This window comes from Natator depressus, chromosome 2 (genome assembly GCF_965152275.1).
Source record: "Natator depressus isolate rNatDep1 chromosome 2, rNatDep2.hap1, whole genome shotgun sequence".
NCBI classification, from domain to species: domain Eukaryota; kingdom Metazoa; phylum Chordata; order Testudines; family Cheloniidae; genus Natator; species Natator depressus.
Window position 1 is genome coordinate 62,173,544 of NC_134235.1, and position 27,316 is coordinate 62,200,859.

General features: G+C 39.9%; 1 protein-coding gene across 1 annotated transcript; it reads left to right on the forward strand.

The window, feature by feature from the left end:
* The first annotated feature begins 645 nt into the window (after positions 1–645).
* On the forward strand, positions 646–19,890 carry LOC141981848 (gamma-glutamyl hydrolase-like). The gene is given in 8 exon segments (XM_074943483.1): positions 646–671; positions 6,254–6,394; positions 7,896–7,980; positions 12,078–12,216; positions 13,199–13,305; positions 13,398–13,488; positions 14,593–14,723; positions 19,777–19,890. Coding segments are annotated over 8 exon segments (834 nt in total).
* Positions 19,891–27,316: the final 7,426 nt, after the last annotated feature.

Below are 27,316 nucleotides of genomic sequence, written 5' to 3' on the forward strand. Positions count from 1 at the left end.
ATGGAGGAAGAGGATGGAGCAGAGACATGGTAGTGGTGGAAGGCAAGCTGAAATGTGCATTTTCTACACTTAGGAAAGAGTGAAATTTTGCGTGCATGTAGCAGTCAAGGCAGAGGATGTAAAGCAGTAACACTCAATTAGATCTACCTGTGGGCCGATTTGAGAATTTTATGACAAGAGGCGTGCCATTTGTGGGGGGGAGGGATAGCTCAGTGGTTTGAGCATTGGCCTGCTAAACCCAGGGTTGTGAGTTCAGTCCTTAAGGGGACCATTTAGGGATCTGAGGCAAAAATTGGGGATTGGTCCTGCTTTGAGCACAGGGTTAGACTAGATGACCTCCTGAGGTCCCTTCCAACCCTGATATTCTATGATTCTATGCAGAAGGCTGACAAAATAAACAAACTTCAGTTGGCACTTAATAAAGACCTTGATTGCCACATAAATATTAGAGTTTCTATCTTTTAACAAAGTATAAAAATCAACATTATTACCTGTGTTTGTGATAATCTCGAATGGGAAAGGTGACAGTGACGATCCCTGGCAAGCTTTATGAAGAGTGTTTTGGAGGAGCTCAGGGCAAGGCACATGCACCGGTGAAAATGCTCATCTATCAGACAATTGCGGTGTTGGTTTTTTATAACGCCCATGGTAGAAAACCCAGATCCACAGAGGTATGTTGATCCAAACATCTTTAAAAGATAGAAGGGTAGATTCTGGCTATTCTGAAATTGGTCAGCATTTTAAGTCCAGAAATCACAAAGTCCCACTTCTCTGAATTTTGCTTCCAAGACATCTGAGCTCTGGAGCCTTAATTGTTTAGGAATTCTTGCATCATTTTCATCGAAGTTTCACCTCTACCAAAACACGTAATGTGGAGAAGTGCAATATCTTTCCTGTTAAGACTGTCTGAAAGGCATGGTTTTTTCCAAACAGATCGCCGACACTGCTTGCACAGCCTTGGAGCTGCAAGTTGAGGGAATTCAAGTGACCAGTAATATCACACAGAAAAGCTACCTGTGACACAGAGAGGACATCATTCATAAATTCCAGGACCTTGCAAGCTTTGTTCATCTTGTAGTTTGAAAGAAATTCTATTATTTCTTTTTGAAGCGCAAAAAACCTCTTTAACATATGCTCCCTACTTAACCAGCGAACGTCACTGTGCTGCAATAGGTCACTGTATTTGGCTGAAATGTCTTGTTAAAAGAGCTTTAAAAAGATGGTGTTGCAAGCTATAATTTGAGCATGTGTAGTTCATTAATTTCCTCACAATACCCATTGTTTTTTCAAGTCCCCAGACAACTTACCGCATAGGACAGTCTAGTGAATGGTGCAGTGAAGTATATTTGATGAAGGGTGTATCACTGCCAAACATGAATCAAAGCCCTTTTCTTTTTCTGTCATGGAGGGACCCCCATCTGTAACAAGCAGATTTGTTTTCTGCAGATCTAAGCCATTTTTTTCAAAAAAGCCTTTTACTTTTTCAAAAATGACCTCTCCGGTGATGTAGGTTTCTAATGGTATTAAGCACAAAAATTCTTCCTTGAAAATGTCACCACCATAAAATCTAACAAACAGTGATAGCTGGGCAGTGTCGCTTAAATCATTTGATTTATCCACTGCAAGAAGCATATATTTGGCATTTTTTAAATCAGAAAACAGTGCTGACAAACAATCCCCATAAATTACCTCCAATCTTCTTATTGGGTGGAATCAGACAGGGGAATTTGCTTCACACGGTTCACAATGTCATCTTTGTTTTTATCTCTGGCAAAAAGCTCTTCCAGCAGTTCCAACATGCACTCCTTCACAAGCTTGGCATTCAAGAAAGGCTTTTTCTTTTTAGCTTGTACCAGCTGCAACGCTGTATCAAATATGGGTTTGTAGAGAAGTTACTGTGAGATGCAGGATTGAAGACAAAATGGAGGTGATACAGCTGCCTTTTTATATTCTCTGCAATATGGCTTGTATTTCCTTTGTCCCAAACGCAAATTCACAGCAGATAGGCATGGAAAAGAATTTGGAGACCCCGGTCCATAGGCATATTCCTATATGTCCTGCTGACTCAAAGGCGTAGCCCCTGGCTTCTCTCAACAGGTTCATTGTACAGCTGATTGCCCTTGATGGGCCTCACGCAGTCTGGATAGTGCTGTTGTAATTGGTCTAGAGGTGTCACCCAGAAACACAGCACAAGCTTGAGATATCAATGTACCACACATTTATAACTCACAACACAAAGATGACATACATATAAAAAGCTTATCATATTTAGCAAATCATAACTTTTCCACTGGCACCTTACATAGCATATCTTGCATAAGATTCATTCCAATTTTGGTTTTGGGAGGAAATTATTAAAGAGATTCCTCTTATCGCAAAGTGCCAGCTTCCCAGAGCTCACTTGTTTCCTTAATGCTCCAGGAGAGGCTCTACATTTCAAAGAGAGCAACAAATTAATTTCCCTTTTTTTACTGTTAGCAGCAAGACTTTGTATTGAACATTACTGGGAAAAGTGTGACTTCTCTGGAAATGTGGTATTGCAAAATATGGACTGCCTTTGTAATGCAAAAGCTTTCACACAAAGTATGTACATAAGAGAAGCATCAAAAAGAGGATTCCGAATTTTGGTCACCCATTTTGGCATACTCAGAGGAGCAGGATGACTCTCCAGCCAGCAAGCCAGAATCTTTAGCCAGGTACTTTGAATATTAGCCTGATCCTGATTAAATAATAAGCAATGTTTGACACAGTACATTAATCTTTAATTGTAAATTTTTCTTAATAAAAAGTTGAGAGAGACAGACCAAAAAGACTGCGTGATCCACCTAGAATGTTATATTAAGTTTACTTCTTTTTTAATATAAAGGTATTATAACATGTACAAAATTACAAAAACAATTTACATTACAGTGTGCTGACAGTCAGTAGCAAACTATATTTGAATCAGCATTTTATAGAAAGTTAGTACTTTAAAGAGGTACTCCTGCTTCAATCACTGTGCAATCAGATATGTGTCCTTTGCAATTCAAAGTGCCTCCTCTTCCTTCTGTGGGTGTAAAATAATAGCCCTTCCACCCACCTGACAAAACTCACTGTTGAGGTAAGACCCAAATCAAATGACTCCTACGTACAGTTCACTCTGTTGTAATACAATAGGCGTAACCATTAAAAACCAAATAAGAGTCCCATGAAGAAAGTAAATCACAGCCACACCACAGCAGAGGTGCCAATACCTGTAATGGATTTGCAACACCATTTAACATGAGTTTGGGGTGGTTTTTTTTAACTGAATGGTTACAATTTTAGTTCAGCACTCTAGTGTTAAACAAAACCAAATCCCCACACCTCTTAAAGCCAAATCTTACTTTTGTTTACAAGCATGCGACCCAAATGACGTAAACAGGGCTGCATATTTATAATTGAGAATAGATTTGGTCTCTGCCAGGTAAAATAGCTACAATACAAAGTTTTGTGTTCACAGGAAAGCACTGAACTTTCAATTAATTCAAACAATTTCTTGATGGAGTTTCTTTCCAAGGAACTAAAATTAAAGCAGTATACGAAAGAGCATCAGCTTCCAATTCTCACTAGAAAAACATTTTTCCCCAGTAGTTTAGAATCTGAGTTGTGTAGCTCAGTGTAGCTGTGCATTGTACAAGGTGCCAACTATGGTAATTATTCTATTTCCCTTTAAACAAGAAGAAATATCTTCCAAAAGTTCCTTTCTCTGAGGATATTATTGTATCATGCTCTAAGCTGAATCTCTGACAAGAAAGTATAATGAAAAATTCTTTTGACCACAATTTGAAGGTTAAAATATTTTAAACTGAGACTACAGACCAAAGGTGTCCAGGACAACAAGAAAAATTGTACACGTGGGGGTGAGGAAACAAAGTTTCTTATTTCCATGTTGGCTTTGTAATTTTAAAATGATTCTGTTCATTGGCATGGACAACAACACAACTACCTTTTAAGAGCGCTCTTGATGTTGATGAAACGGCCTGAGCAGTACTATTGATCATCTAATCTTACAGAAGACTTTACTGATACGTTAATATGGCTGCTCTGTGCTCAGGGGCGGGGAGTTGTATGGGCCCGTGGTTCCCAGGCTCCAGCAAATTCAGGGGCACGGGGATGAAATCACTACAGGGATCTCCTTGAAGAGGTCATCCCACCAGGGGAGGATTTACCGTGAAACAGACTGTGCTGTGGCATGGGGCCCCCAATGACAGGGGCCCCACAAAATGCAGGACAAATCTCATCTGACAACCTGCTCCTGAGTCCCGGCTGGTGGCGCAGCAGTCTCTGCATGCCCCTGGTGGGGGGAGGTGGCTCCGCATGCTGCCCCCACCCCAGGCAGCGCACGGAGACCCCCTGCCCTCCTCCTCCCAAGGGGCGTGCAGAGATGTGCCAGCAACAGCGCAGCAGGGCTAAGGCGGCTCCCTGCCCACACGGTCTCCCTCCCGCCACGCCGCACTGCTCCTGGAAGTGGCTGGCATGTCCCTGCGGCCCCTGGGGGTGGAGTGCCTCTGCACGTTACCCCAGCCCTGAGCATCAGCTCCACAGCTCCTATTGGCTGGGAACTGCAGCCAATGGGAGCTGTGGGAGCAGTGCCTGTAGGCAGCGGCGCGCAGAGACCTCCGCTCCCCCCCGGCCTAGGAACCACTGCCAAAGGAGTGTGCCGGTCACTTTGGGAGCCGCAGCACCCAAGGTAAGCACTGCCCCCCTGACTCCACCTGCACCCCAACCTCCTGTCCCAGCCCAGAGCCTGCACCCCGCACCCAAACTTCCTCCCAGAGCCCTCACCCCATCCCAGACCCCAACCCTCTGCCCCAGCCCAGAGCCCAAGGGGGGGCCCCCGAAAATGAAGCTGTGCACAGGGCCCACTAACTCTAAATCCGCCACTGCATCCCACACTCTTGTTGTAGGTCCCTCCTTCAAATCTGATGAATCCCTAGGGATCTGGAAGATCCTAGGGGATCCATGGGAGGGCAGAGTCATCCACATGAGAGCCCTATGCCTCTGCATCATCTCTGGCACCATGTCTCCAGTGGAGACACACTTCCAGGGATCAGAGTAGCAGCCGTGTTAGTCTGTATCCGCAGAAAGAAAAGGAGTACTTGTGGCACCTTAGAGACGAACAAATTTATTTGAGCATTGTTCCCAAAGCCTCATGGGTTGGAGGGAGGGGCCAGGGAGACTATGTTGTCTTTTCTGACTAAGTTTTTTGAGGCTTATTGGTATGGAGACAGGATCAAGAAGTTGATGCAGCCCCCACTTCTGTGTGAAAAGGGTGAGCTCTGTATGCAGACCGTCCTGTCCATGTGTGGCTCCAGGGGGCATGAACTGGCCCAGTGAGACTCCCTAAAGAGTAAGGTACCATTCATGGAATCATAGAAATTTAAGGCTGGAAGGGACCTCGAGAGGTCATCTAGTTCAGCCCTGTGTGCTGAGGCAGGATTAGGTAAACCTAGATCATCACTGACAGGTGTTTATCCAACCTGTTCTTAAAAACCTCCAATTACAGGGATTCCACAAGTTCCCCATGGAAGCCTATTCCAGAATTTAACTATCTTTACAGTTAGAAAGCTTATCCTAATATCTAACTTAAATCTCACTTACTTCAGATTGAGCCTAATACTTCTTGTCCTACCTTTAGCAGCCATGCAGAGCAATTGATCACCATCCTCCTTATAACAGACTTTAGCATATTTGAAGACTGTTGGTAGATCTTTCTTTAGTCTTATTTTCTCAAGACTAGACATCCCCAGATTTTTTTAATCTGTCCTGATTGTTCAGCTTTTTCTAAACCTTTTATTGTTTTGGTTGCTCTCTTTTGGACTCTCTCTAATTTTTCCATATCTCTCCTAAAGTGTGGTGCCCCGAACTACACATAGTAATTCTGCTGAGGCCTCACCCCAGTGCCAAGTAGACTGGGACAATTACCTCCTGTGTCTTACATATGACATTCCACTTAATACACCCAAGAATGTACGGGGCTTTTTTGCAACTGCATCCCATTGTTGACTCATATTCATTTTGTGGTCCATTGTAACCCTCCGGTCCTTTTTAGCAGTCCCACTGTCTAGCCAGTATTTCACATTTTGTAGTTGTTCACTCATCATAGACTATCTGAAAAGTAAGGTACCATTCATAGCAGTGAGGGTGGCAGATTTTGCCTTTAATGACCTAGAATTACTCTTTTCTTTACTTTTCATACATACATCTTATACACTTTCCATGCTCATTTCAGATGGTTTGTATTAAGTATCTTTGGTATTTTAATGGTAAAATGTGGTGAAGTTTCAGATCGATCCTGTAACTATCTTTGTTGGGATTTCAGACTAACTCTTTTAGAAGAAGAGTATGATGAAATTTCCCAGTCTATTAATGGGTAAGTTTTGTGCATCAGTCTCCTATTGAAATGTTCATTAACATATATTTTAGAAAGGCTTCATGTTATCAGAGCCACTGTTGTTTTACTGTTAAGTTCTTGGTTTTACCCTTGGTGATTCCAAACTCAGATACTTCATTTTCCTAAGTAGGGAATGCAAGTCTAATCTTCCTCTTTCTTGCAGGTGTGTGCTAAGTACTGCACATGCACACACCCCTGCTAAAAGAGGAAATCATTTGTGTCCATTCCTTAGAAATGTGTATCTGTCAGATAGCAGCATGGCTGCAAGTACTTCACTTTACACCCCTTTCTGCTTGTGTGCAGGGTGATAGGAGCTGCATTTGAATGGAAGCCAGCAGCCCACCATGTTGTCCGTACCTCCTTTCAGTGATGGCCTTCATTTTGCCAAAGCTATTTCATGGCCCTTGCAGTTTGCTTACTCACTGTTCCCCTCCTTACTCCTTCTCTTCTCCTCTTCCAACCCTCTCCATGCTTTTTCTACTGTCTCACCCTCTTCCTCCCACACTTCCTCCTTGAAACTTCTTCTGCCTTGTTCCTTGCTCCACCCAACTCAACCCTTATGATATTGTGTCAACAGAGGGCCTGATTCTGCCACCCTTACTCATGCCACCTTACTCCATGAATAGTTTCATTGGGATTACTCATGAAGTAAGCTGTGACTCAATGTAAGTAAAGGTGGCAGTGCTAGGTTCTTAGATTGCAGACTGTTTTTGACAAGGACCATGTCTTTATGTTCTGTAGAATGCCAAACACACCTTGAGTGAGAGGTGGCACATAGGTGTCCAGCACCAGGATGACCTGTAACTCAGAGTGACAAGTCCTTCCTTGCTCCCATGGGGAGGGAGTAACTAATTTCACTCCTTTTTGTGAAGACTCTGTTGTCAACTTGGCCAACATATCTGGCTGGCTATTGGAGAGGACAGAGCCAAGTCTATTCCCACTCTTTCCCCCTCAACACCCACCTACTTGCAAAAGGGAGCAGTGGTCAAGTAGCTGCTGCTTACTTTTCATCCCCATACTTTTCATCCCCATCTGATCATCTGTGATCAGAGGTGCAATCTGAGGAGGGCTGCACAAGTGAGTAAGGGTGGGCCATACCCAATCTTGCTGCCCTGCTATGTTAAGTAAGGGCTGTGAGAATCTGACTCTGTAAAAGAAAGTATCTGCATCCATTGAATCGTATATGGAAGCTTCGGATCAGAATGCTATATATGTCCTTTTATCTTATAAGGCTTGTATGTTTTAGCTTCAGGTTCTTTTCACTCTGAAAATATTATCTTTAATTATTATCAGCAGGCCCCACCTCTTTTTTGAAGTGTTGGAATTTACTGTAGCACATAGGCATTGTGATCATATGGTTTGGTGTTTGCCTCCAGTGAGTTTAGGTCTAGGGTTCTTATCAGTCTTGTCCATGTTTACCCATTATATTATGCCTGGACATGTAGTTATTTACGTGTAATAATACTTTATTGTTTTTCAGGGTACTTTTCCCAGGAGGTGGTGTTAGTCTTAAGACTTCAGAATATTCTAGGGTTGCTAGGATATTTTACAAGAAGGCACTAAAAGTAACCACTTAAAGGAAAAACTGTTCTGGTTATTGTCAATGTTCATGGACCAAAATCATGGGAGGCTTATATTTGGACAGTCTCCAACTGGAGTGCAGTATATTCCTGTTAGCCTGTTAATAAGCAGCTGACTGTTAGTATGTGTGTGTAACAAATCATCTAATAGCTTTAGATGCAGGTCTGAACTGAACACCTCCAAACTTCAGAAAATTAGAATCTGAACTTTAAGGTTTGAGGCCCATCGCTAAATAATTTAAGTGAAGTCAATTGTTAATTTCTTTATTTGTACAACATTACTTGTAAAATTTAGCTTAGTCACCCTTATTGCCAACACTTACACAAACTTTCTTGGTATCCAGTGTATTTTTTATGAAGTAGAAGTGCTCAGATGATCTGCTCAACACTAAATCAGGCCAAGATTTTCAGGGGTTTGGGTGAGTGCTCAGCACTTTCTGAAAATCAGGCCCTTTAAGTGTTTCAGGTTGAGCACCCAAAAAGTCAGGACCTCAAAATAATGGGTCACTTCTGAAAATCTTGGCTACACTCTTTGCTAACTGTAGTTAACATACTTTCCCCAACATATTTAACTGTACAAATCTATCCTAACAAAATACAGATATTTTGCCTCTCTTCTGTTATGCATAATGAAGGCAGATATGAGCTATGATGAAGGAAATAGCCTAATAAGTATGCTGCAATGAGAAGAAGTGGCTAAGACAAGTTGATGCTGCAAGAAAGGGACTGGAAAAAACAGAATAGATCAGTTAGCTAGAAGTCAGCTGTGAATTTCAAACTATAGCCCGTAGGAAAAGGAGAGGTGCCTGGAGTAGAAGTTTAGGTGCATGATACATAGCAATGCAGATGGCAAGCTGGGCCTGCTGTTTACTCTACCTGTGTGAATTTTACTGTTTCATCCTTTTTCCTATCTGTTTCCTCCACCTCTTAGATTTCATCATTGTCGTAGACTCTGATCTCTGGGAGTTGGGACAGTCTTGTTTACATGTGTATACAGAGCCTAGCACAATGAAGCCTGTATTCTTGACTGGGGCCTCTAGGCACTGGTGCAATAAAAATAGTAAATAATAATGATACCATCCAAAAACAGGGAATGTTTAAATGTTAAATGCATTAATTCTGTACATATACAGTTTACTCAAGTCATATCATTATATAGCATTAAAGGGAGTCTAAAGAGACCCTAAAGTGATGTTATTTACAACTTCTTTTGGCACTCACCCACTCAAATTCCCTTATTCTTACACATGGGCAAATAGATTTCAATAGATCTAAGTGTGTCTTAGTGTGTGTGTGTGGGAGGGGAAAGTGTAAGTTAATGTGAGTCACACATTTTACAAATTTCCTTTGAATTTGACCCCCAGTAACTGCAAATCAGTACACAATACCTTAGAAGTGAGCTTGATTCATCGCACAGTAAGGCAGCCGGGTAGAAAAAAATTATTTACAGAGAATTATCTAGATTTATATGGATAACATAATTTATAGTGAGGCTGTTTCTTCTGGAATATGCCAGTGATGCTCTGATTCATCACTGAAGATAAATAATTAATTCTCATTTTCTAAGAGTCAGTTTTTTCAAAGGTTAGTTGTGTCCCACTTGGCCTATCTTGAAGTAGAAGTCTGATCTTCCAAGGTCCTGGCGGCAGTGAATCTCTCCATTTTACTAATCTTTTACCTCAAGAGAGGTCAGTCTCTCTCTCTTTTGGTGGGAACCTTTATAGTGGAGCTGGTCAAAAAAGTGATTGTTATGCATTTTTTTCATCCAAATTAAAAATTTCAGTGAAAACCACTGTAGCAAAGTCTAATTTCAAAAAAAATGTGACCAGCCCTAAAGCATAATATGTACAATGCATAAACTGATGCAGCATCAGGAAACATTAGCTTGCAATCAGAATTCCTACATACCCTGCTGTGCAGAATACAGCATACAGCAGCCAAGGAAAACACAGTGATATTTTCTCACTGGTATTGGTTTATAGAGATTATTTCAAAATGGTAGGTGCTTCACCCTGGATAGTGTTGTGTATGATTGTCTGTGCTCTGGGTCTTTCTCATTGCACAGGTGGCCACTGTGAAATAACTGGGGGTCAGTACAATGTGTGTTTGGTCTGATGTATACACGTATCTGAGGGTACAAGTCACTTTTCTGTGCAGTTTGTGTTCTCCCCGCCATCTTTTTTCTTGGGCATTGCCATCTGGTTGTCATAGACCCTGATATTGCAAAGACTTGCTTACCTTTCTGTAGTGTGAGTAGTCCCATTTACCTCAATGAAACTATGCACAATGTGTTAAGTTAAACATGTGAGTAAGCATGCAAGGGCCATAGAGTCTGATGGGGGGACCATACAGTAAACAGTAGTGATCATGAAATATGAACATTTCACAGCAACTCAATAAATTGCTTGTGTCGTTCTTTAGATACAGAGTTTGAGAGAAGATCTTTGTAGACATGGTCTATGCCAGGGATTGGCAACCTTTGGCATGTGGCCTGTCAGGGTAAGCCCCTGGCGGGCCGAGACGGTCAAGAGCATGTTTGCATGTATGAAGATGACTGGAATTTCTACTGTTCTTTTAAATTCATGTCCATGTCTCTTCCCACTTTTCCTTGTCAAATTCAAAATAAGAGATTACTTGGTGTGACTGTGTTCTTAAATTACATGTACACGCAAGGGGTGAAATCCTAGTCCATTTGAAGCCAATGGGAGTTTTGCCTTACACTTTTCTCAGCTACATTGAAAAAAAAATTCAGTCTTTAGTGATGTTAAATATGTGGTTAGCATCTAGGCTCATTTTTAGGGACAGTGAATATAAGGGGAGTACATGTTAAGGGCTTGATTATGGTTTCACTTAAACTCTTTTGACATCATTCATTCCTCACGTGCACCAGAGTAAGTGAAAGGAGCAGCAAGCTTTACACATCTAGTATTTACATGGCAGATGACTATAAATAGGCTTGCCATAATTTGTTTTAAGTTTTTTAATATTTTTACAGATAATATTGATGTTTATTTTGAAGCATTTTTTTAGATTTTTATCAATTTAAATTTCCACAGTTGCAGGAAATTATGGGGAGAGTGAGAAAACAGGGTGGGTGAGATAATTATTTAATGACAGTAGATGCTGAAATTCAACATGTTTAAAGCTTTATACCATTTAAATATAAATTGTCATGACCACATGTGCAAATATACAAAAGTAAATACCCTTAATGAAACTCTCATAAGTTCTGAAGCAGCATTTTCCTTACTTTGCTTATTTGTACATTTCAGTTATCATTGATGGAATTATTTTTTCATGGGTTTGTGTATGTATGGTGAAATTGACTTTTACTAATATGTATCTAATATCTAATCCTTCCAAGCCTAGCTCTAAATATACTGTGATACCGTTGGAGCTTCTTTGCATAGATATTCAATATTTCAACATTTTACTGTAGGAGCAAGGACCTATGTGAGCTTTTAGGGTCACAGTGTCAGTGATATAGTTAAGATGGAGGTAGCACCTTAACGTTTGGGAGACAACAGAGCTTTTAAAACCTGTGTGCGGTCAGAAAAACTACTGTGTAAAAATGCCACCTTCTCACTGTCCAGATCTCTCTGAGAATATTCAGAGCCATATGTGCTTCTTTAAGTTACAAAAACTAGTTTCATTCTGCTTTTTATTAGCTATTCTTTCTTTCTTCCCTTACCCCAGTTTTGCCCTTAGCTCAGATTTCATATCAGTTTCATTGTTTTTAAGGTAACAGTGCCACTTTCTATTTTATGTTGTTTAAAGTCAGAATTTTTCCTCCAGGAACCTAGAGCACAAAATTGCTGGCTATGCAAGCGTCAAGCACATAAAAGGGCTAGATGTTGCAGAACTCCCTGTCCCCCATAGAAATAAAAGGATGTACTATTTGTTAATGCATAGCGCTGTGCTTGCCTCATAGTAGGAATGTCCTCATTTCATGGTTCTCATGTCCAGGCCACTCACAAGATTATCTGCCAATACCCTAGAAAGGTCCAGTGCATGTTAACATGTACCTAAATTACTCTATGTGTTGACATATTTCTTGACTTTTTTTGCTTCTTATTTTAAAGACTAATGATAAAGGAGACTATTTTCCTGTCTGGGGAACATGTCTGGGACACCAAGAGCTTACATATCTCACCAGTGGGAAGAACTTACTGGTTAAACCGAAAACTGAGAATATTTCACTCCCATTGAACTTTACCACAGGTGAACACTACAAATATCATTTGGTTTCACAGGAATCATTTTAGAGCTTCTCTCTCCCCTTTTAATGTTTTTCTTGTCATGAACCAACATTTAAGGTTGAAGATTTAGAACAGGTGCGACTAATGTTTTTATTATGTTGATATTGTTCTAGCAATAGAACTCTATGAATATAAAATAAGAGGTCTGAGAGCAAACTATTTGCAGGCCACAGGTACATACAGAGAGGCCAAAATCAAAATTGTGGCTCTGAACAGCCATGAACTTTGGGGAAGTTTCGTCCGAGATCCAAAATTTAGGTCTAGTCCCCCAACTCTGTAATGAGCTGAATAAAATGTTTGGATCCAAACACCTCCAAGCGTTGGAGACATTTGGATTAGAACTTCACAGGTTGGCTCACTTCTAATCATAAATGGCAGCACTGTTCTTCTTGGTGGTATAACACATAGCGTTGAAAGCAGTTGGTCTGCCTCCAGAATGAGATGCAAGTCAGCATATGGGTAGCAGAATCTGACTCTGAATGATGCTTTCTGTGGCTTTTTATCTCACAGCAATGAGCAGGATTTCTCCAATTGATTGCCAGTAATTAATGGACTAAATGCTGTTGCCTTGCCTTATTTAGACAATTCTGCCTTTCTTAATTACATAGAGTAATACCTTATCTTGTGGGTAGTCCCACTGAAATTAATGGTAGAATAGGGTTCTAATCAGTGTGAACAAAGGTGGCAGAATCAGGACCTCAATAGATCAGGGCTTCAGCATATGGCCTGGTGAGAAGTGCAAGGGTGAAGTCTGCTGGAGCTGTATTACACACATGTGAGTATATTTCAGGGGTTTTCTTGATTAATAAAGTCTAACAAAAGAACAGAATCAAAAGGATTTGAAATGAATTCAGTCAGTACTTTATCACATGTATCCCCATCCTATTAATGACGTTCCATTGATAATACAATAGTCAGAATATTCCTTTCTTTTTTTGTACAAGCTGCAAAAGACAGCAGGATGTTCCAGAATTTTCCAGATGACTTGTTGCAAAAACTTGCCACTGAGCCTTTGACGGCACACTTTCACAAGTGGAGTGTCTCCATTAAGGTATTTGACTATTTGATTTAGTGAATTCAACTGAGTTTATTCTTCTAAATCTATAAATATAACAGTTTTTTTCTGTCATTTGTTTGCTGCAGAATTTCAGAAAGAATGAGAAAGTAACCAACTTCTGTAAGGTTCTGACAACTAACACAGATGGAAAGATAGAGTTTGCATCCACAATGGAAGGTAGCGATCAGTTTCCAGTGTAAACCGTGATTGTAATTATTATTATTGTGGAAGATCTCAGTGAGCGTGGTAGCGGTGTTACTAGTTCATAATACACATTTAATGTTAGGATAATCAGAGGAGTGTCAGCACTGCCTGCCTTTCAATTGATTGGACTGTGTTCAGTCTGGACTCTAGAGATAACCTATGTCTTTGCACTTGGCTTTTGATGTGCATGTCTCTGAGTATACGTGTTCCCTCTCTCACCCAACTGCTCCACACCAGATACGTCAGCACACTTTATCAACAGAATATTTTCAGTGCTGAGGGACAAGACGTGGAAGCACCACTTCCATTTTTGTAGTTTAAACCCCTCCTTAGTGCAATGTGTCTACTCTGGACTTCTGCTGCTGGCTGTCTACTGATACTGATGCTGCCTCTCCATGCTGCTCTGTTTATCTGTGCCTCCAGCACAGGGAAAGCTGGTAACTGCTCTCTTCCAAGAGACTCCTGCATTACCAGTGCCTTCGTCTGAATGTTTAACTCCAGAAGCATATGTCTTGATTCACTAGAGAATGCTAGAGAGAGGATTTAGTCATTGTTCTGCTAGAAGCTATGCAGCAGGCTAACTGTATGGTGTATGTACATTCTAGACTAGTACTGGAGCTCGATAGTAACTGCTGTGCAGTTAACAAAACTCCTAGCACTCGCTCATTTTTTTAAATGAAACAATTCTTTTTTCAGTTTTTTAATACTGCAACTAAAACAATCAGATTACGAAGGGGGAACAATAACCTGCAGAAACTTGTTTATATAGCATGAAACCCTTTTTCTTTTAACAATATACTTAATTTTAATTGTAACTTTAAGTTCTCATACTATATAACTGGCCAAATTATTTTTTTAAACTTAAATAAATATTGTTCTTGGCCTGAAACTTTTTGGATAGGAATAAATTTTCACAACAGAGATCCAACTTGCTGCTTAAGGCTTTGTGTTCCTGTTAGAGAACCCACTAATTATTAGTGAGAACTGTAGTAATGTATTCATTGTAATAAAATTGTGCATGCAATGACTTGAGTGAAGACCTAATATGTGCACTGATGGAAAATTTGTTTATGGCAGCATATAAATCCCCTGTTTATGGTGTCCAGTGGCATCCAGGAAAAAGTCCTTTTGAATGGAAGAATGTCTCAAGCATACCACATTCCCCATCAGGTGTGAAAGTAACATATTACATTAATTAATCAAGGTAAGTTTTTTTTCCATTTATATATATAAAATTCAGTTTCAAAGAGATAAAGTAGTAGAATGTTCTCTGGGGCGGGGAAAGGTCCCCTTTTCAAGTGTCAAAATACTATACCTTTGATTGATCTGTGAGCACATACTATGCAAGCTTAAAGGCTTATTAAAAGGAGGGACACTTAATAGAAGGGTTAAGTAAAAATAACAACAAAAGCCAAGCATTCTGATGGAAGCAGACAAATTCCTTTCAGTAGAGAATAATTTGCCAGAAGGAGAGTGTTGATTTTTAATTTGAGATAAATTCTTGAGCAGACACCAACAACCAATGAAACTTTAGAATTGTTAAGGCTGCAGTCTAGGAGAACTGAAAGCTCTTATTCACATCCCACTCTCACTCTACCTTGGGCAAAGTAGGTAGAATGAGATACAATCTCCTATTCATTATTTCCAGAAACTTCCTCAGTTTTGTTTTATTTGGAGTAATTACAGCAGATCCAGAAGAGGGATGGACAAAAATAAGTAGGAAACTGTCTCCAGGCTCAGAGAAAGACCAATGCATTTCCTCTTGAAGTGCAACAAGGCAGTCCAGCCTAGCCACATTACAAACTCTTCCATGTTAGTCTCTTAAGGTACAGAACTTAATCCTCACAGCCTCTCTCTACAGCCCTTACTCCATTTGGCTGAAAAAGCTTCCACAGCCTGGGAAGGGGTCTTCAGACAAGGTTGATTACAATGCTATAGGCCAACACTGTCTCCTGAACACTCTTTACATAGTTTGCAAAGATCAGAATCCCTCCTGCCTATTTCTTCCCTACCATAAAAATAAAATGTAGAGTGAGAAACACAAAATATTTGTTTAATAGGGAGCAGGTTTAATACAAACAAGAGAAAGTACTTTTCTCATAACACAGAACTACCCTGTGGAACTCATTGCCATGGGATGCTGTGATAGCTAAAAGTAAGCTGGGTTCAAAAAAGCACTAGATGTGTGCAGGGAGGATAGGTCCATGAATGACTATTATCCAAGATGATCAGGGATGCAACCTCATGCTCAAGGTAACCCTAAACTTCTGACTACCAGAAAACCAAGAGGAGAAGACAGGGATGGATCATTCCAACTGCTCTTTTCTGTATGCCTCCCATCCTAAATCTCTGATACTGGTCCGTATGGAGAGAGCACACTGGGCTAGATGAACAATTGGTCTGACCCAGTATAGCTTCCTATGATTGACGGAGACACAGAATCTATGAGCATTTAACAGTCAATCCGTTCTGCTGAAACATAATTGACTTTTGATCAATGGTATTTCTTACAACGTTGTTAATTTTAACCTGAGCATGCTCCCAGAAGTGAAAAACTGAACTGGTAGGATTTTTGTTTTCAGTGTTGTTTCAGCCATATTGGCCCCAGGATATTAGAGAGACAAGGTGGGTGAGGTAATGTCTTTTATTGGATTTAGGTCTGTTGGGGAGTGAGACAAACTTTTGAGCTATACAAAGCTCTTTTTCTGGCCTGGGAAAGATACTCAGAGGGTCACAGGTGGATATTTAGACATCTGAAGAAGCGTTCTGTGTAGTTTGAAAGTTTGCCGCTTTCACCAACAGAAGTAGGTCCAATAAAAGATATTATCTCACCCACCTTGTCTCTCTCAGAAGGATTTTGTTTTCCTTGCAAATACAATCTTTCCCAACTTTGCAATTTCTTTTTTAAAAAAAACTATATTTTTATTGTTTTTATATAAAATATAAACACATAACATATATACAGGTTTCAGAGTAGCAGCCGTGTTAGTCTGTATTCGTAAAAAGAAAAGGAGTACTAGTGGCACCTTAGAGACTAACCAATTTATTTGAGCATAAGCTTTTGTGAGCTACAGCTCACTTCATCGATGAGCTCACGAAAGCTTATGCTCAAATAAATTGGTTAGTCTCTAAGGTGCCACTAGTACTCCTTTTCTTATAACATATATAAAAACACGCACAAGATGGAAATACCATATATCAACAAAAATTGTAAAACCTGGGGGAAAATGAACCCAAAATAAACAAACCAACCCCCCAGACTTAAAACGTGCCCCAGTGTGGGCACGTTCAGACCTCTGATGGCTTCAGTTCCATCCTCTCTTCCCCTCCCTATATTATCTAATAATAGTCTAAACATTTCTAAATACAAATATATTTTAAGTCAAATATAATTTTGTATATACTATTGGGCATTCTAGAATATGTATAATATATTCCTACCTACAGATTTTATGTATACTTATAGAATCATAGACTCATATAAGATTAGGACTGGAAGAGACCTCAGGAGGTCATCTAGTCCAACCCCCTGCTCAAAGCAGGACCAATCCCCAACTAAATCATGTCAAGCCAGGCCTTAAAATCCTCTAAGGAAGGAGATTCCACCACCTCCCTAGGTAACCCATTCCAGTGCTTCACCACCCTCCTAGTGAAACAGTGTTTCCTAATATCCAACCTAGACCTCCCCCACTGCAACTTCAGACCATTGCTCCTTGTTCTGTCATCTGCCACCACTGAGAACAGCCGAGCTCCCTCCTCTCTGGAACCCCCCTTCACTCAGTTGAAGGCTGCTATCAAATCCCCCCCCACAACTCTTCTCTTCTGCAGACTAAACACCCCAGTTCCCTCAGCCTCTCTACTATGTACAGTAGAATCTCAGAGTTATGAACACCAGAGTTACGAACTGAGCAGTCAACCACACACCCCATTTGGAAATGGAAGTGCCCAATCCGACAGCCGCAGAGACCTAAACAAAACAAAACAAAAAAACAAATATACTACAGTACTGTGTTAAACATAAACTACTAAAGATATAAAGGAAAAGCAGCATTTTTCTTCTGCATAATAAAGTTTAAAAGCTGTGTGAAATCAATGATCAGCTGTAAACTTTTGAAAGAACAACCATAGCATTTTGTTCAGAGTTACGAACATTTCAGAGTTATAAACAACCTCCATTCCCAACGTGTTCATAACTCTGAGGCTCCACTGTATGCATATACATATAAACAAACTCATCACATCTACATTTACAACTGATCTGGTAAATCAAATATAAATTAGTATGAAATCTAAAAATGAAAAATGCAAGATAAAATGATATTCACAGTATGTCCAATGCTCTGCACAAATTGAATAACTAGTGCTATTTAAGGTTATAGTGTACTTTACATGTCAGGAGTGTTGCCTATTCCAAAGGACTTGTGGTCACCGTAACACAATCCATGAGAGGCAGAGCTAGTGAAGAGATTCTGTCTAGCGGTGCAAGTTGCGATGGTTAGTGCAGATAATACTTCAGTCAGCAGATATTGCTATAAACCTCAGCTTAGTGTTAAATGGTTAGTCTATGCACTGCAGCATTATTCGGTTGTCCTTATTGCTCAGTTCAGATCAACAGAAGAGTTCAGTCTAGCTGGTTATCTGCTAGGAGCTGGAAAATGATATAAGTGAATATTACTATATATATATGAGGATGCATGGGAAAACAAACTAATTTTTAAACTTCTTGAGGTATGCTTTTCAGGATGAAACAAACATTCTGCTATTTTTGGTCAAATCTGGTCTCAGTCTTTGAAGTGTCTGTGAAGCTTCAGAGGGGGTTATGCAAAATACTGTGGAACCTTCTAAATCTATAGTGAAAGTGGATGGGTATTTGATGCTGTATCTGAGGTTGGTCCCCCTCAGGATTTGCTTTATGCTATTGAATTATAGGTGCTGAGTCTGTGGGTGCTCCGGAGCTGGAGCACCCAGGGGAAAAAAAGGTGGGTGCTCAGCATCCACTAGCCACCCGCCGATCAGCTGTTCGGTGGCAGGGGGGAGGTGCTGGCGGGAGTGGGGGCAGGGACTCGGGGTGGAACACCCACCCAGGAAAATGAAAGTCAGCCCCTGTGCACTGAATGCAACCCTTTTTTTTTGCTAAGCTCAGCTGAGAAGGCAGGAAAAAGAGAAAAATTGTGGCCTTTGTACATAAAGGTTTTAGGTTTTCTGGCAGCTTTCATTAACGTTACTTTATCATCTTCAAGCTAGTCAGTAGCTTGAAGACGATGAGTCTGGGCTTGCCAGAATCCTGGCTTGTAGTATCAGGCATTTGATGAGCCCTTTCAATATCTAATGGGAGCAGCTGGGGCTCCAATTTAAGTATGTCAGAGAGCTGCTTCTGAAGAAAGCTGATAGTATTCTTCCCCTCTAAACCCTCAGCAATGCCCAAGAGGCAAAAGTTGTTTATTTGAGATCTGTTTTCTAAGTCATCCTATTTTCTTCCACTTTGTCTAGTGTAAGTTTAAGGAGGCTGTTTCTTCTTTAATTTCCCTTTGTAGCTCATTTTCCAAGTCAGCCATTTGGGATTTTATATCACATACATCCTTAGAGAGACCACAAATGTCTTTTGACATTAAATCCAGTTGTGAGGAATTCCTTTGGTGCCATGATATCCTGAGTTAGGTTTTGCTGAGGCCCTGCGGTCTCCACTTCCAGCTGCTTAGGTGATGCAGGGTCAGATCTTTTGTTGCCTTTTCATTGGAATCCATAGTCAAGAGTTTAAAGTTTATTCAGGGGATCAATTTCAACATTGATGACAGAAACTTACTGCCAATTTGCCAAGAAAGTAATTATTAGAGATGAATTGATATGTAGGGAGTGAAGAGGTCCGAGACTAGGTAGCCACCTTCGTCATGGGTACCACATGACCCCCAACTTTGCGATTTCTGATAGGATAGAATTGCAGTGTATTAGTTCTGGTTTTGCAGATGTCTCCAGTGCTTCAAGAATCAAATTTTTAGTAGCAGTCATTGCTTTTAAAAATGAACATAGCCTTCCATGATAATAAAGTATCTTTATTACCAGTATCCTTTGGAAAAGGTAGCTCCACGATTTCCACCACCAATTTAAATTATGATGTTATTATTGTTGTTATTTATTATTAAATTTTTATACCACTGTTTGCTATAATTGCATATAGAATAACTGACTTCACCAAGCAAGATACTATCATAGACGATGACAGTGAAGTAATTTGTACTTTTAAAATGTCTTACAGCCTGGAAGAGCCTGCACCGTTTTCCCAGTAAGAATGAAGAGACCGAAGCATTGATTTATAATTATGCCCCTGTTTTTAGTAGTGCATTTTCTATATTTCAGCAAATCTATTTTTTTGATTGAACATCCATTCCATGGGGCAGGGTAGCTATCTGTAAATAGAGTTATTTGTTGCAAGTTTCATAATTAAACTCATGTTGTGCATTGCAAGTGGCAGAACACCAGAATGCTTAGCTTACCTTGCAGTGATTTATCTTATGTTACCTCAGTAGAATTGGTCTATTAATCTGACAAATTTTCATTCAGTGACATAATAATTGCCCTAGATCACATTTTAATATCGCTTACAGGAAAATACATTTTACCTCCAGGGATGGAATCTTGATTGTGCTTATAAATTAGAAAAGAATCAGGTTTATTAATCAGTGCCAAAAAAATGAACAAGACTCTTGTCATGTATTTGAAAGAAATAAGTTTACTTCTTCAGAACGCTATGGGCTCTGTGATAGCATGTGTGTTGTTTAATCAGATCTTTTAGCATAATTCTGTTCTTTTGGAAAATGTCCAGAATTGGTAACTGAACTGAACCAGAGCCCCACAATGCTTTATGGCTTGACCAAAGGTGAAGCAGAAAACTATTGTCTGAGAAGCTATAGTGCCATGTTACAGTGGTAGTTTCACCAGATAAAGAATGGATTTGTATTAAGGACTCTGAAATCAATTCTCTCAGACATATTAACCCAAATATATATACTGCTTTATTACTGTAATTATATGGGTAATTGGATAAGGTGTGTTGTGTAACTAAACTAAGAAAGTTATTAACAAGAAAGAAGGAAGGTATATCATATATTTTTAGAACGCTTTAGACTTGTGCTAAGTTTAGAACTGTGACCTATACTCATGTTCAGCTTATTGTGGCAATCTACTAGCAGTTAAACTCTTGCAGTCCCTGTTTTTGTACAGGTAGTTCTGTTCTTTGCATGGGTAGAGTCTGTCAGAAAATGAGATGTACGTTCTGTTGAGGCTTGTGAAATAAGCACCGTCTTCCAGGTACAGATAGTTATATGAACTGGATCTGTTTGGTACAGATGTCTTTATGGCTTGCGAAATAGGTATAAGACTAGAGGAGAAAAGAGATATAAGGCTTTGTTAATACAGTGGATTTGAGGATTTTCTATCTGTTGTAAACAAGTGGGGCATAAATATAAGTCAAAGGGAGCTCATACTTTGGGACAAACTGAATGTTACAAGACTGCTCTCCAGACCGGTGATGTATTAACTTTCTGTATTGTGCTGATTTATCTATTTTTGATTAATAAACTGATTGAGCCTAAGTAATGTCTTATCAATAAAAGAATTGAACTCATTGGTATCAACAGAATGAAACACTGTTTTGATCTTGAGCTTGACAGAGGTGTGGCTTGTGGCTGAGAAAATGATTTGTGCTTTAGAAACACGACAACAAAAAATAGGGAAACATTATTGCAAACTGGCATACAAAAGTGCATGCAGTGCCATTTGTGAAATGGTATCTGCTATACATTAGGCATCTGTGTCTGGGGAGCCTAAACCTTCTAGAATTTATATAATAGTGAAGGTGCAGTATAATCTGGGGACTACACACATCAGTTAATGTAAATCCATTTGGAGCGGAGAGTTTAAACATTGATTCACCTACTGCTCCCTCTTTCAAGTTCAGACTCACATCTTTCTTAAGCACCTGATCCAAAGCTCACTGAAGTCAGTGGACAGATTTTGCCTCAGGCCCTGAATTTAAAAAGAATATGACTGCCTAGTGTTCTCAATAATGATATTATGTATAATTAGGCTTTTTCTGTAACTGTTGGGTGAAATCCTGATCCTTCCGAAAGTAAGGGGAGTTTTGCCATTGACTTCACCAGGATTTCACCCCTTGTTTTTAAACATTTTGATGTGATGCCTTTCAGAAAAGTTACTAGCTGGGATCCATACTGCAGAGATGAATGACAAAGACCAATCTTTTAATGCTGATATGATGTAATGCTTGTAATTGTTAGGCAGCTGCATTTACTGTACTGTTTCCTTTTGCTTTGCCTTACAACACATTACTTGAATTGAAATGAGTCTTCTTGATTCTTGAAAAGTTTATTCAGTAGTTTTGTGATGTGTCAAAATGGGACAAAGTTGGGGCAATCAATTTCCTTTTCCTTTTCCCTCTACAGGCCCAAACCTCCCATTGAAGTAATTTTGTTATGCTTTTGAAACTTTATTGATTTTATATATAATCTAAACACATAATGAAACAAAATATGTATAAATATGTGGACAAGGTGGAAATACCATATAAATAACAAAATTCAATGTTTACTATTTGCAAAACCTGGAGAAAACAAACCAAAAGCAAATACACACAAAACCTAGATCCATAGACTGGTCATGCAGGGCATCAATCATTAAGTGACTAAACAGCTAAATAAGTGAGAACATAACCTATGGGCATCAGAGACAAATATATAGGAGGCAGTTTCTTTTTTAATTTTCCTGGTTTCAATGGCAGTTTTGTGTAGCTCATTTTCCAAGTGAGCCACCTGGGATATATATCTGGGATTTTATATCACATACATCCTGAGAGAGGCCACAAATCCTTTTTGAGATTGAGTCTGCTAGGACTTCTTTCAGTGCCGCCCTGTCCTGAGCTAGGTTCTGCTGTGGCTTCAGCTGCTTAGGCGATTCTGGCTTACGTCTTTTGTTGCCTCTCATTTTTTTCATTGGGGAGGATAGTCAACAATTTGAAGTTTATCCAGGGGATTAATTTAAACTCTCTAGGAAAGTAAATATTAGAGTAGGGCCGGGACTAGGCAGCCAACTTCCTCATGGGTACAATGTTCCACTGAAGTCATTTTGTATCAGTGAGGAATTCAGGTTTTGAACCTAAGGTCTCCAGAATTGAAAGTTAGTAACACACAGTACTTCCGGGCAACACGTCTGTAGCACAGGTGCTGCATTTCTCAGGTCATTCAAGAGGGTGGAAAACTCCTTACTCACTACTCATGACCTCACAGCCACATTGGCTGGCTACAATTTAACCCTTAACAAAAAATGACTGGAGATGCATTCATTAATATTCTATAAAGCAAAAATTGCATCTCTAACTACTGTCAAGAATCCAGCCCAGTGCTCTCAGAAGCATGGGTGTGGATTGGCTGGTGAAGTCAAATTCAGTGTTTGCATTTCACTATTTCTGGGTACTATTACACTTAAACTCAGGAAAGCTTAGTTGATGTGGGACATTGTAGGTTACTTCTGCAAGTGCTTGACTACTTCAGTTTAGCACAATGCAATTCTGTGCTGTATTATATATCAACTAGTAGCCGAAAGTCTATGCTATCACACGGGTGTAATTCATAAAATCATGTGGCTGAGAACTTAAAAATTGGATGGTAACAGACCATGAATCCCAGTGATGATTCAGCCTGGTGATATTCTCAACAAAAAGAGCTCTCCACCATGCTTGTATCTGTTTCCATTGCTTCACATTGACTCACCAGACACTCTAAACTTCAGAGTGATGCACAGAGTGACAATTCTGGACTCTTATATAGAATACTGTGAGCCTGATTCTCTTCTTACCCCAGTTTTACATTACTGTAGTATAATCCTGATGTCAATACAATTACTCCTGAGTCCTGAGAATCAGGCCCTATATCTTCATACAGGCACCATAGCTAAACTACTTACACACTAAGGACAAAATCCTACAGTTCTTACTCAGGTAAAACTCCTAGCAATGTCTCTTAGCGCTTGTCTACATGGCAGTGCAGTCCAGACTAAGGGGGTGTGAGCTGTAGAGCATGCTAATGTGTTGCATTCTAACTGTCCCATGTAGATCCTACTGGTGCAAATTAAAAGGTATCTAGTTCACATTAACATAGTCCTGTTTGAAACAGGACTACATCAAAGCAAAGTAGGTACCTTTTTGGTTCATGCTAGCAGGGTCTATACAGGGCAGGTAGAGTGCAACACATTACTGTGCTCTACAATTCACTCGTACCATAGTCCAGACTCTGCTGCTACGTAGACAAGCCCTAAAAGTTTGCTCGTATAAGGAATGCAGGTTTTGGTCTAAAATAGCAGGGACCCATCCTGCAAGTGGAATTCCTATTAACTTTAATCATAGTAATCCAGCCCAAAGTATGTGTGTGTGTGTATTTTTTCATGAGCAAGGAAATAAATCTTGCTGTTTTGTTCTGCTTTATAAAGCAATACTTCATTGAACTGATTATATTAATGATGTCCTTTAATACTTGAAATAAAATCTACACAATCAGTTTTGTATCTTCCTTGCAATCTTCCTGTACACAGACTTGGAAAAAAAGGGTTAAAGCTGCTTGATTCTCTGATCTGTCCCGATGCAATCACAGAGCAGAGCAGTCTGGAGGCTGCTCTGAACTGCACCACCTGGCTATGGTCCCCGGAGACCATCTGTGGATTGCCAGAATGCATTGCTCTCCAGCCACTCCTTTTGTTCAATGACTCTGCTGATTTCCCTCCTGCAGTGGATGGTCCCACACCTGTGATAATTCCAGTGGGGGGGTTGCCATCAGTCTCTGCTCCCTTTGCACACCTCTAGCATTGTAATGGAGCAGAGCAGGGCAGAAAATGTCTCTTCTTTCTAATAACTAATCTCAACTCTGAAAAATTAATGTTGTTATGCTGGAGGCTGAGTGGCTCCCAGGGACTGTGCCTTTAATCTACAGGCAGTCCCAAACCTCATTCAAGCTGATGGGTATGATACCTGCCTGTTGTTCCGGCTAAATGAAGGAGCAGGTAAATGCGTTTTTGTTTGGTGATAGCTGAAGCCACTACCCAAATCACAGATCAGTATGGCAAGGCTGGAATAGAAACTGATCCTTGAGGTCTGAGGAGTTTGGACTGCTGATTGATTGCAAGCACAGGGGCTGGGTATTGTTTAGTGCAGCTGAGTGCGTGTGTGAGTCAGAAGGAGCCAGAGGCAGCAAAGAGAAGCACTGGTAAAATGGCCCTGGGAGAAAGCCAAGAGAGAGCTTTTTATTGGACAGAGTGCTATCTGGAAAGAGGCTAGAACTCAGAGCAAAGAAACGGTCTCCTGTTACTTAATTCCTAGTGTTCAGGGAAACAAGACTTTGTGCACAATCTTTGTAAATAAATAGGATTTTATCAAAGAAATGCCAGACTCTATCATCGATTTCTTCTCCTAATGGAAACAATCTGTAGGACCTCGAAATGGCTTATAGCATCAGGGGGTAGCCGTGTTACTCTGTATCCACAAAAACAACAAGGAGTCCGGTGGCACCTTAAAGACTAACAGATTTATTTGGGCATAAGCTTTCATGGGTAAAATTTTAAATATATAAATCTTCCAATCTATAAGGCTAGTTCTTAATTACTTAGCACATGTATATAATAGCTCAGTTTTAAAGACGTCACCATTTGCATTATTGAAGTACAGTTAAAATGTGTTTCAGAATTGGTGCAGGGGATGGGCAGATACTGATCTCATTCAGACAACTGTAACTGAGATCAGAAAGTGGCCCACTATCTTGAAAATCTATCTTCTTTCCATCAACTCCTTAATTCTGTCTATTACATATATTTCAACACCTTTGTAAGCTAGATTTTAAAAATGGTTTTAACTTTGTGCTACTACAATGTTAACACTAGGTGGCCTAAGAGGACCAGTTTATTTAGCTTGCAATTTCTTAAGCAGATGTATAGTTTGTATCATCAGATCATTTTGAAGTTTGAATATAGCTTTCTGGTCAACACCAAAAATGTCAAGTGTTTGAATAGGATAGTTATAATACTGTGGTATGTTACTTAAATAGGAGGGGGACTGAATGAAATAGGAAGTAATAATTAGATATATATTAGACTTTTGGCATTTCTAGTTGAGACGTAAATTGTATTTATTAACTATACAGAGTGACATACTCCCATCCCCGGCACAAAGCAACAGAAAGGAGAAGTGGGAGGAAAGGGTTTGGACATACCATAGGAGGAGTAGTGTTCCCCCAACATTCTCCACCCCTGTCCTCAGGGACTACAGAAGCCACACGGTGTGAAAACCCCTTGGTCACAACTCTAGGGTACTGAATATAACATGTCCTTATGTGGGAAATACTGATGCAGCAGGGAGCATAGTGTGCGAGTGGAGGCCATTTCTGAGTAAAGTTCAGCTTGACACAATGTCCTCTGCACTGAGGGGATGGCTCCAGCTCCAAGTATACCTTCTCCCTGGTTCTCAAGCATACAGAGTGAAAACAGGGTGGGGTGAAGGTAGACAGTGGGTGTGTCTCAGTAGACATAGTCTTAAATACAATCCTCATCCTGCTTCTAAAGTGTTTAGCTATATGTTCTCCTTGTTCTTCTCCTTGCTACTAGTTAGGAGTAACTTGGTGTGGGATTCATAAGGGAGATTTTGAAAATTCCAGCCAAAATGATCTCTGATTTGAATGTTTCTTAAATAGAATATAAATGCTGAAACATTATGATGAGGGCGTGTACAGCAAACCCTAACCTAGATCCTTTACATCTGTGCTTCACAAATTGCACTGGGTTCTAATTCAGTTCCAGGTACAATTCTAGCTGTTCATTTTGATTAATAAAGATCTTTATGTTTTTGGTCTCAGATCTGGTTTACTGCTCCAGCAGTTATCTGCTTGCTAAGTGGTGGATAGAGCACCTTACACACAGCTCCTTCCTGAGGGGTAGATTTTGCTTTGGTTTTCTGTATTCTATCACCCAACTCAGTTCTGTTCCACAACACAAAATACATGTCTGCAGCTAGTTTTCTTTGGAAGTCCTTATGCAGCTAAAAACTGCAAAAACACTTCTATCCAAGAAGTTTCAAACTGCATAAAACTTCCATCAAAATTTAACAATGCTCCTTAAACCAAAAGTTTAAGCTCCAACTTAAGAGTTTTTAAAAAAATTCCCTTTTCCTTTTCAGTCTTTGGAAAAGCAATACAAAAAACAGAAAAAAAAAACCCCAAAACCCAACCAAGCACCTTTTCATTCCCACCGAAAGGTGAAAAACTAAAGCAAATATATGTACACAGAAATTTCTAAATAGCGGTAATTATAGCATCCCATAATTTAAAATGATTGGATTGAGTAAAATTAGCATAGGAATATGTACCTCTGGGAACAAAAGAAGCTTCCCTTCTTTAATTCTACATAGTAGATGAAGTCTCACTGTATTTCATTGTGTTTTATGCAGCTTGGTATGGTATCAGAGAACTGGATGTCATAGATTATATATGATGATTCATTTCTTATCATTTTTCTAAAGCTAAAAGGAATTGTACGCATCCCAAAAAAGTATACCTTGTGTGTTTGAAAAAAGAAAAAACACAAGAAGTGAGCTATAATGGGGGAAGGATGGGCCTGAGAGGAAGGCACAGAGGTGGAACTCAGATCTCCTGAGTCGAACTCCTAGCTCTGCTACAAAATTCCTGTGCCACCTTGGGCAAGTCACTTCGGGCTTGTTTACATGAACAATTGGACAATGTCAAGCTGGTGTGAATCT